The sequence below is a fragment of the Astyanax mexicanus genome, chromosome 1, assembly GCF_023375975.1.
Source record: "Astyanax mexicanus isolate ESR-SI-001 chromosome 1, AstMex3_surface, whole genome shotgun sequence".
Lineage (NCBI taxonomy): Eukaryota > Metazoa > Chordata > Actinopteri > Characiformes > Acestrorhamphidae > Astyanax > Astyanax mexicanus.
In genome coordinates, this window is record NC_064408.1 from 129,904,892 (window position 1) to 129,917,031 (window position 12,140).

The following is a 12,140-nucleotide window of genomic DNA, read 5'->3' on the forward strand; positions in this document are numbered from 1 at the left end:
GAATGCCATGTGAAACCAGCACATAATCTATCCTTGAATATGATTTATGTCCGCCGACTCAGGTAAGCCCACTAGCCTCACGTTGTTCCTGCGGCTCCTGTCTTCCATGTCGATTAACTTAGCTCGCAGTTTATCGACTTGGCGTGCCTGCTCCTGTAGTTGTTCCCGGTCTGTGCGAGCTGCGTGCTGAATGTGGTCAACCCGGGTCTGTAGATGACTGATGGATTTGCTGTGAGAATCCAGTTAGTCATGAGCAAATTGTAGACTGGCTGTAACTTCCTTTATTCCGTTTTTGAGCTGGTCTAGCTGAGATGTGAGCACGTTGTTTAGAGCATCAGCTACTGCCGCGGAAATCAGAGAGTTCACCATATTGTCTTGCACTCTCTGTGCAATTTGGTGGATGATCAGTAAAGATTTAAGGATTAGTCAGCAAGGCTGTAATAGGGCAGATTTCAAGAATCAAGTCACATACAAGATTATCCTGGAAGAACACTTGCTTCTTTCTGCTCTGGCAATGCTCCCCAACTCTGAGGACTGATTTTTTTTCCAGCTGGACAATGCTCCATGCCATACAGCTTGGTCAATTAAGGTGTTAATGAAGAACCACCAGATCAAAACCCTGTCATGGCAATCTCCAGACCTGAACCCCATTGAAAATCTCTGGAATGTAATTAAGAGGATGATGGATTGTGTAGCATGAAAGAAGCATGAAATCTGTCATTACAAATCAGGGTTATTCCTCCAAATATTGATTTCAAAACTTTAAAAACATTAGTATTGTTGTTTCTAAATTAATATGAACTGGATGTCCTTTGCTCTAAATATTAGTAGTTTGAGAGAAATGTTATCAGTAATTTATAGAATAAAACAACAATGTTTATTTTACTCAAGCATTTACCTATAAATAGTTCATTTAGAGAAACTGATCATTTTAATCTGGTCTCATTTTTTACAGAACTGTATATCGCCGCTCTACTCTACAGCATCATTTTGTTGTTTAACAGTGTATTTCAATGTAATAACCTATAAACATAATGAACATTTAAGTATGGGTGAAGGCGACATTTTAATTGCTCTTTTAATTGCTTTTAAATACTCTTAAAAGCTCCCATGCTCTTTCTCTGTTTTGTAAAGCTTTTTCTTGGTCTATTTTCACTCATTTTAATCTGTCCCAGAGCTTTTGGTGAGCTGCATACTTTAAATGTATTGTACAATTTGTTGTGTTTATACTTGTTTTTTTCAGCCTAGCTTCATGTAATCTTGGAGTAAAGGCGTGTGAAAGTCTGGGATCAGTTTTAAACCTGATTAACTCCCCTCTGATGGAGCTGGACCTCAGTAACAATGACCTGCATGACTCTGGAGTGGAGCTACTCTCTGATGGACTGATGAGTTCACACTGTAAACTGCAGATTCTCAGGTCAGTGTTTCAGGTCACAATTGGTCAGACAAGATAGCTCATGAAAGCACAATTAACTACAGAAACTAATTTACATACAATTAGCTTAAAAATAGACACAACAAAATGGAGCTAATCCCCTACTTGTCAAACATTTATGAAAAATGGAACAAAGCCATTAAGCTAACATAGGATGTGCCAGAATGACCTGAGCAGGATGTTTACCAGATGACAAATTGAAGGAGCTGTATATAAGGGTTAATGTCAGTATATTTCTAAAGTAATTTTACTATTTTATTCATAATTCTTCTCTTTTCTGTAACTCATTTTATCCTTGCCTTTTTCTGATCTTAACAAAATCACAATGTAACAAGTAGCATAATACAGGAAGACTACAAAAAACTAATATAAACTCATTGTCATGGATGTTGAGAAACAGGAGGGCAGACATAAGTGCAGGTAATGAAAAAATAGTATACCAAAAGCATAAAAGCAAACATGCGATGGGATGCACAAAATCTAATAAAGACAAGACTATCAAAAGACAAGACTATGAAAACTTGACTGGATTAACCACATTTAAAAGACAAGAAACAACAGAACAACAACCATGAACAAGCAAGATGAGCACAAACAAACATAAAAGTCCAGACAAAGGTCAACCCCATTTTTTGTATATTTCCCCCCTAGAAATTAGGAAAACACCAAATAAACATTGTAAAAAAAAATAACACTGCTTCATTACCAGGCTACTACCTGTGGTCCATATGTGATCCTGCTGGGATAATGTGATGACAGCAGTGGAGCACTATCATCACATTAGTTCAGCAACCTGTTGGTTTACTAGCTAACTTTAGATCATTGTATGTCTTCAGAAAGGAGGCAGGTGGTGCAGCCATTACTTAGGGAAAAAAAAGCTGAAATTAGCTTTTATTTAGTTTTTACCTTAACCCCTTAACGCCTGTTGTTGCAAATATGCGACTAACCGTTTGATTCAATCAACCTGCCAAGATAGCGCCTGCATTCCCCCAATGCCTGTTAGTGCATATTCGCCACGGACCTAGGAACCTTTGACAATTTACAATTCAAATGAATCTAGAATTCAAATTAATGAAATGTTTCCTGTAATATTTGTGTATATTGTGTTGGTGACCGTAATTGGTGTTATTTATTATTGAATGCCTGCTGTTGGGTGCATGAATAAAACATAGATTTTTCACTGTTATATTACTCTGTTATTGTTATCTTAGTATGGACCATTATGTCTGCTGTAGCAAATTTGCAACATACCAAATTTACCCCAAATAGACCATATTGCCTGTTGTTGCAAATTTGCAACATACCAAAATTTCTATTTATTTTTTGTGCAAAAGTGAAATTAATAATCTCAACAATATTTACTATCTACTTAAAGGTAAAACACACATGAAACATTTTTTCATATAAAGCTACATTAATTCAGGCGTTAAGGGGTTAAATGCTGCAGCCTCTGCTGTGTGTTGCAGCAGAACAAGTATAAAACACTGAAACTACTCGTCAAACTATGGTAATGTAGTGGCTCTCATAATTTAAAAAAAGTGTGGGTTTATTTGGTTGCCTCTGCCTCATCTTGCCGGTGATTCGCAAAGCTGTCTGTTTTAAATGTGCCTGAAGGTCGATGTAGCCCAAACACTTTCCCCTACCCCTTTAGCCCAACAAGAATCGGACTCCCCTAGCCGTGCATACACAAACAGTCAAAAACAGAAACAGGGCAGACAGAAACAAGAAGGACAAAGAAAACAAAACGACAGACAAAGCTAAGGTCTGACACACTCATAAGTCTGCATTTGTCTTTAGAATGAAATATATATGCTTATAATCAAAACCTTATCATGGTTAAAAAAAATATTCTGTATTCTGTAGTCCACATCTATGCCACTGCTACATTCACATAGATGTATAATGTTTAAGTTTTTGAGGTTTAAGTTTCATGACTGGGTTATTATTTTCCTGTTTTAAGAAACTACAGGTTTCTATATATATTTTCAGATTGTGTAGTCTTATTTATAAGAAAGTGTCTATTTTATGTCAAAGTGCATTATCTTCTTTAGTCACTGACATTCTTTCTTTCTTTCGTTCTTTTTTTTCTTTGTTTCTTTTTTTCTTTCTTTCTCTTACTCACCTCGATCACATATTCTCTTGCACTGTCTACAGATTATCTGGCTGTATGATCACAGAGAAAGGCTGTTTTTCTCTGGCTTCAGCTCTGATTTTAAACCCCTTCCACCTGAAAGAGCTGGATCTGACCTACAACCACCCAGAAGAGTCAGGGGTGAGGCTGCTTTCTGCCAGACTGGAGGATCCGCACTGCAAACTGAAGGCACTCAGGTAGGTGTGACATGAGCATTATGTTATCAACTTATTGTAAGATAAATTGACATGATGTTTATTTATGCCACCAATAATATTGACTTTTGTATTTTAGTGAATAAATAACTTTCAGCCAGTTGTGCTGCTCTGTTCTCTCATCTGCACTCTAACTGAGGAAAGGGGAGTAGGCTCCAGTCACAGCGCACAACTGTAGATACAGACATAGGGCCCTATTTTAGCGATCTATAGCACACCGGTGATCGGTGATCCAGTCATGATTGCGCGGCTGGCTATTGACCTTTGTCAGGGTTTAACTCTGTCAGTCGTGCAGCTCTATTTTTTGACACCAAGATAGAAACATGCCAGAAATGTACCAGAACACATCACTTCCAGACCACCACACCCATTGGCATTAATAAATTCCTATTCCTATATAAAACGCTATTTTAACGATGCGTGCACAAGGCATGAAAATCGCGATGTGCCTTGCATACCATAGGGCCAATAGACTGTAACTTTTGTTTCAATTCAAGACAAAACACTGCACACAGTGTTGGGAAAATAAATGGTTAATGCTGTGAAATACATTGCTTTGTGGGACTTGTAGTGAGTCTAATTGTAGTCACCAAATACAGCAGTGGAGCAGCATGTAACTTTCTCTGTTACTTTATTTACACAGCTACACACATTTTCTGTTATGCCTGTGGTCCCGCTTCTGTTTATCTTTCTATTTTTCTGTTTTTTCCTTTATTGATCAATTTCAATGTTACATTAACAAACATTCTTTATTATTTAATCCTTAAATCAGCTCCCCCCGAGCTATCTAACCCCCCTCTCTGAGCCCCCTATCCCCTCAACCATTCCCCCTCCCTAAGAAACCTCCTTCTCTCCCTCCCAGGTCTCCCACCTGTACAAGCATACATGTAGACAATAAAGTCAGTTGTAGATTAGCAAAGAACCAAACATTGACACATAAATATTATTATTAATAATAATAATAATAATAATAATAATAATTAAAAAGAAATAACTCAAAATAAAATACAACTAATCAAGTCACCTTACCACTCTGCCCCTATTCATTTAAATTGGAAAACTGTTTAAAGTATGTGATAAAAGGATCCCAGACCAAACCAAACATATCTGCCACCCCTCTCAAACTAAATGTAATCTTTTCTAAATTGAGAAAGAACATTACATATTTTAACCACAGAGCATGAGCGGGTGCTGTAGAGGCTTTCCACCCAAGAAGAGTTCTTCTCTTAGCTAAAAGCAGCGCAAATTTTAGTGCCTCAACCACTCCAGACTGAAGGGAAGATTCCAAATTTACCCCAAACACTATGAGTAATGGGCTGGGGCTGATATCACTACCAAACGCATCTTTTAAAGAACTAAATACTGCCTTCCAATATTTCTCAAGCTTTGAACAGGCCCAAAACATGTGCAGTAGGGTAGCAGGCTCTTTACCACATCTGGGGCACAGGGGGTCCACCCCAGGATATATACTTCCCAGTCTGGCATTGCATAGGTATGTTCTGTGGACTAGTCGGAACTGTATTAAGTTCATTCGAGGACAAGAGGAGGACGTATGTATTCTTTTTAATATTTTGCTCCAAAGCTTCAATCGCAACTTCAAGTTCTTGCTCCCATTAAGACCTAACTGCTAAGGGGAAATCAGTGAAGGACATAAGAATACTATAAAGTTGTGATATCAACCCTTTTGAATGAACAGGAATTGTAAACAGGCGTTCCCAAGGTAACTCCGGCGGACGTCCTGGAAATGGGGCAAAAAGTGTTTGAGCACAATGGCGAATTTGAAAGTATCGAAACATATTGGTGCACGAGATGTTATATTTAGAATACAATCCAGAGAAACTGTAAAAGGCATCATCATCATACAGGTCTCTAAAGGAAGCAATTCTCAATTTACTCCAGGAGCCAAATGTGCGATTTAGGCATGAATACTGGAAGGCATTGAAACAGAAACAAAAACTTGGGAAGAATGTTCATTTTGACACTTTAAATTCTACCAGCAATTGATAAAGGGAGAGTACTCCACCTCTGAAAGTCTCTCTTAATGGAGGACATAAGAGGGGAATAATTAATTTCTTGAATGGAAGCCAATGTATGAGCTATATGCATACCAAGGTATTTAAAAGTATTTTGAGCTAGTTGAAGGGGGATGTTGGTTTGAGCTGATTGGACTGTAATAAAATTAAGAGGAAAGTATTCACTCTTTAATTTTACTTACATGTATATCCCGAAAAGGAGCCAAACTCTTTTAAAATTACCTGAGCAGCAGGAATTGAAAGTGAGGGGTGACCAATATATAGCAAGAGATCGTCAGCATACAACGAGCCTTTATTTTCTGTTATGATGTATAATACCCTGTATGTCTGATGATTCTTTGAGGGCAATAGACAAAGGCTCCAAAGCTAAAACCAACAAAGCTGGGCTTAACGGGCAACCCTGAGAAGTACCCCGCTGTAAGAAAAAAAAAGGAGAGAGAATAGAATTAGTACATATTCTAGCTGAAGGGGAGGTGTAAAGAAGCTTGACGCACGATATAAAATTATTCCCAAAGCCAAACTTGTGTAGGACTGAAAAGAGGTATTCCCATTCTAAACGGTCAAATGCTTTCTCAGCGTCCAAAGCAATAACTGCCTCAGGAACGTTAGAGGAGTTGGAAGACAGTACAATATATAAAAGCCTACGAATGTTTGATCATTTGAAACAACTAATGGAAGGACTTATTCTAAACGCTTGGCCAGCACTTTTACAAGAATTTTGTGCTCGTTACAAAGCAGACTGATGGGTCGATAAGAGCCACATAAAGTTGGATCTTTGTCTTTTTTCGGTATAAGCAAGATTGTTGCCTGAGTAAAAATTGGGGGAAGATAACCATTTTCAACTTATTCCTCAAACACCTCCAGGAGAAGGGTAGATAATTTTTCTTTGAACTTTTTATAAAACTCTATACCAAAGCCATCCGGGCCTGGCACTTTTCCACTATTCATAGAGAGAATTTCATCTACAATCCCCTCTAATGTAATAGGGTCCTCCAGATTCTGTACAGTGTCAGGGTCTAAACTAGACAGTTTTAGTTTATTCAAAAATGAGTGCATTATATATGGGTTGGGGCAGCATTCACTGGAATATAGTGTAGTGTAGTATTTGACCAAAATTTTGTTAATTTCCTTGGGATGGGTTACTTTGTTGTCTGATGAATCCCTAATTTGGGATATTAATCTGGAAGCAGTAAGTCTCCTCAGTTGATGGGCCAATAATCAACTGCCCGGGTTACCAAACTCATATGTCAGACCATGCATACACCAAATTTAAGCCTCCGCTTTTTCTGTCGCGAGGATGTTGAATTCCGCCTGGAGGTCTGTGCGTGATTTCAGCAAATCTGGGGAAGATTTTTCAGATATTTTTCTATCTAATTTAAGTATTGATTTAGAAAATGTACCCGTCTAAATTTGTTATCGTATGAAGAGGATGAGATTATTTCTCCCCAAAGTACAGCTTTCAGAGATTCCCATAATGTTGACTTGGAAATCGAATCTGACCTATTAATAGCTAAAAAAGTGTCAATGGTGTCTGAAATCTTGGAGATCTTTGTAATAAACTGTGAATTCAAATGCCACTGCAGAGGATCTTTCTGATAAAGACCAAACTTCATGTCCATTTGATCAGATATAACTATGGCCAAATAATCTACATGGGTAACAGAATCCAGGAGCACACTGTTAATAAAAAATTATCTATATGAGAATATGACTGATGTACGGGCAAGAAATAAGAGAATGATTTGTTGGAGCCAGGGGGCCACACAACTGTTATCCTCCATAAAGAACGACAAATATTGGACCATTTTAGAAAGCGAAGCTGTTTTTGAGCGAAGACTGAATTCATAACGCAATTGAAGTCCCCACCTCAAATAAGGTTTGGGAAAATATGTAAAAGCCTTTTCACAAAGTTCTCATTGTCCCAGTTCGGGGCATAAACATTGACCAGTAGCACCTTCTCCTGGAATAGATGAGCCGCTACAATGATATATCTACCCTCCCAATCTGAAATAATTTCACTTGGTATAAACTAAACCATTTTATTAACTAAGACAGCAACTCCTCTCGCCTTAGTGTTATAATTAGAGTGGAAGACTTGATTTACCCACAATTTACACAGCTTATTATGTTCTAATTTGGCTAAGTGGGTCTCCTGAAGAAAGACAGTGTCTGCACTTGAAGATTTGAGATGATCCTTTAACATTCCAAGAAATAAATCTTATTGGATTGTGTTGTCGGTTGGCTGCCCTTAACGTGTACATATATAAAGTATAAGGCTAAGAAGCAGTGGCAAGGAACAGCAAAGTGGGACCAACCCCAATCCCATAAAGCATTCCTCAAACTCAGACTTCTACTTCCATTAACGGTGCCCTGAGTTGTAGTTTACAGCAAAAATCCCTAATACCCACCCCCCAGGACACTGGAGTTAAACAACTGTATAGTAGAACATTATATAACAGACAAGTTAAGAATCGATACAAAGACCTGAACGGTGACCCGGTCTAAATGTGTTGGGTAGAGAATTATTAATTATAACTGCCCATACGGTGTCCACTTCAAATAACACCCCAACAGTAAACATGCCAAACGAATCTGGCCTTTATCATAGTCAACAGCCTCAATGGTGGCATTTTTTAATTATTGCTGACCTGCCCTTTAGGGTGCCTGTTTGTCGCAAAACTTCTGCACAATGTCTGGAGTTTCAAAGATCCTGGCCACTCCATTCACCATCACTCGGAGTCTGGCGGGGTAAAGAAGTGTGAAGCGGACTCCTCTCTGAAGTAAGGTTGCCTTAACTGGTTGGAACACAGCTCATCTGCGGGACAACTCCGCGCTGTAATCATGGAAGAAACACAGTTTATTCCCCTTGTTCATGAGCTCATCTCTGCTTTTCCTCATGACCCGCTCCTTGTCTTGAAAGCTATGGAAGAGGACAATCATAACCCGGGGTCTTCCACCAGAGTCGATGGGCTCTTTCAATAACCTGCTGACTCTGAATCAGACTGGAGTCGAACAGCTCCCTGAGGAGCTCCGTCACAAACCCAAACTTCTCCACTAGCGAGGCATTTGAGTGCTTAAGCAAGTCGCACTCCCGCTCGAGCCGCTCGAGCCGGGTGTCATGCACAGTCAGTGTACAGTCAGACTCCAATTCCGCGACATTATTCTAGTGAGAGTTGAATATCCGCTCCAGTGATTCAAGTAATTCGCAGATCGGTAATTCATTCAGGATTCTGATTGTTTACTCCATTTTCTGATCAAATTTTTCGCTAAACGCTGTAAACCATTTCGGAGGGGTGTCGCCATTGAAAGATGAGCCTTGTAACTTTCTTGTAACCTTGAAATCCACTTCCAAGGATTAAAAGGGCAGCTTGAAGTTTGTTCTAGGGGTGAAACGATTAAAAAACGATGCAAAAATTGATCAGTTAATTTTCTGTGCCTTGAGCAATTGTTTATTTCATTTATAAACTGAGAGGCATTTTCCTGACTTTTATTTTGACAACACGCTCAGCGTTACGACACCAGGAAGAGGGAGGAGAAGGCAGAAGGAAAATGGAAGCGGCGAGAGAAAACAGGGTTTTAAAGGACTAAAAGCATTTTATGTTCAAACTGTGAAATGTATTTGGTGCAGCGCATCCTTGCCTCCCACAACAGCATGTTTTAATGCTGTACCATCTCAGCCGAGGACACACGAGACGCGAGGACGCTGGGAGAGCAGGTAAATTTAACTTATAATAAATCAATGAGATTAATTATTAATATTAGTATATTACATATTAATATACCTATAACATAACGACAGCGCTGTGGAGTACTAAGTATTAGGAATACTGTCTAATGTGTGTGGTTAGTTTATTAGAGCAGAGACAAGTTCTAGACTTAATACAGGCTTTATGTAAACAGCGCTGTGGAGTTCAGAATATAAACAATAAATACATGTTAAAGTTAGCTAAGCTAAAGTTACTTTAGCTGGAAATTATATGCATGATTTCTTCATCTTCGAGTAAAATATATTTGGCCGGTGAGACAAGAAAATAAATTCAGACACTGTGTGTGGTTGATATAGGGAAGTGTTTGTCTCTTATTTATTTGATTGAATATTATTGGACAAAATATTAATAAGCACTAGAGCCTAATGTGCCCCAATGCGACAGGTGTCAATCTTAGTTTTCATAAGTGCACGGCCATGAATTTACTGTATTATTAGTCTTAGTGATGTAATTAGACCCAAGAAGTCCAAAATGTAAATAAACAAAAAAGCAACATTTTTAATACTTCTGTTGTCACAATTATTCCACAGGTCCTGATATATTTTGGAGAACCGGCTTTGTGGTAAAAGAATGCAGCACGCTTATCCAACACTGACAGGACTGACAATGTCTCTGCTGTTTAGAAATTAACATGCACAACACAAAGCCAATTTTTATGCATTTGTATTGATTAATACCCTATATTTGAAAGTAATGTAATTAAATGTATTTTTACTTGGGGTATTTATTTCTTTATTGTGTTTTATTTATTTGTATTTGCAATTTGGAAATGTATGTTGTAAATTTTAAAATATAACTTATCTAAACAAGGAAACCAATTGGTCATTCATTATTAAGTGCTCTTCAACCAAGCAAAAATGTTTTGTCCGATTACTCGATTAATCTAATCGATTTTTCAGTAGACTATTCGATTGCAAAAATAATCGATAGCTGCAGCCCTAGTCTCAACTGTAGAGTTTGGGGCAGCATAGACAAGAAGGGGTCACAGGGTCCTGGAAAGGAAGCCATGCTTGCAGACCCAGACTTTAAACTTTTAGCCAGCCATCCAACTCAGTGCAGGCTCACTGGATAGTTGTTGAGTCTCTCAGAGAGCTGTAAAAATCTTGACTGGCTTTTCTGTGATAGTTGGAATGGCTGTGCCTGCAATGTTCAACAGGAACTTGTCCTCCACCTTTCCTTTCCTCAACACCATGGGTCTTGATTCGGCTGGTTCGAAATGTATCCGGGCTCACTCCATCTTTTTTTGAGTCCCTTCAGAATCCACTGGCAGCCTAGGACTAATTTTCTTGTAACTGTGTGGTCATCCATGAATGCCCTGATGGGTGGTTGCTGTTGTCCAGAATTTGTTCAGGGCCCTCTGCACTTTTGCGGTTCTGCGGATTTGGTGAGCATATTTATGGCTAGGGAGAACAGTGTCAAAGAGGTAGTGCACTCCCTAATGATGCTGAACTCCACCATATGCCAACTAGGTGTATTTGCTTCAGACAGATTTAAGGCAGCTTGCACACTTTGTATGAAGCGCCTCTTAGTCTTTGACATATCTCCTCTTTGCTTTGTGGCATTGTGACTCCCATCTATGAGAACGCTGTGCTCTGAACCATGAACCTTGAGGAGGAATTTAAAACGACCGTATCATCCATATCCAAATATCCTTCCACCATGTCATCTCTTTAATCTGGGCTCTACTTGCACCAGCCTAGCTCAGGTGGAGCATGCAGCAGTCTTGGCTCATAGAGGGAGTAGGGTGACTGGAGCTTGGCGGGCCATTTTTGGAGCCTCTTCTCCTGATCCCTCCAACATGCAATTTTGTAATCTGGGACAAAGTCCACATTGAAAGCTTCTGAGAACCACTGGAAGATTTCAACCCAGTAGTCATGTAACACAGGGCAAGACCAAACTAGATATGACAAAGAACCTTCAGATGTTTGACAACGATCACACAAAGGAGAAACAGAAGTGTAGATTTTGTTCAGTTTGGTTTTAGAAAAGTAACATATGTACAGTATATTAAACTGTAGGAGTCTATACCTGGAGTTCACTGAGCAACAATGAATACTAAATAAACTTTCCTCCCACATGTCATCGGAAATTGCTGGACCCAGCTCATTAGCCCACCCTTCCTTTAGGGGAGTACTATTAATTGATTGGGATAATACAGAAAGAAAATTAGACACCAAGTGTCTAGCATCAGGGGAGAATGTAGTAGGTCATAGAAGGTTGATTCTTTTGGTTTAACTGAAAAAGAGGGTATCTTTTTTTAAACATTGTGTCTGAGCTGCAAATATCGAAAAAAGTGAGAAGGGAGACTAAATATAGTTTTAAGCTGAGTAAAGGAAGCAAAAGTATTGTTGATATAAAAATCTTTAATACACTGTAAACTCTTCTCTCTCCATGTGAGAAAGACATTATCTAACTGGGCTGGAACAAAGAAATGGTTATGAGCTATAGGAGTATAGATGGAAACTGGAGGCACCAACCTTTGTTAACACATTTGTCTGAAAGCCAAACCATTCTTTTTTGGATGGGACGGATGATGAATGTTTGAATTGTTGTCCGACA

General features: G+C 38.8%; 1 protein-coding gene across 1 annotated transcript in view; it reads left to right on the plus strand.

Moving 5' to 3' along the window:
* Positions 1-6,218, plus strand: part of LOC125802163 (NLR family CARD domain-containing protein 3-like) — a 36,623-nt gene extending 30,405 nt beyond the window's left edge. Inside the window, exons 4-6 of the mRNA XM_049479200.1 lie at positions 1,244-1,417; positions 3,590-3,763; positions 6,158-6,218. Of these exons, the coding sequence (XP_049335157.1) occupies positions 1,244-1,417; positions 3,590-3,763; positions 6,158-6,218 (409 nt within the window). The remainder of the gene's footprint in view (positions 1-1,243; positions 1,418-3,589; positions 3,764-6,157) is intronic.
* Positions 6,219-12,140: the final 5,922 nt, after the last annotated feature.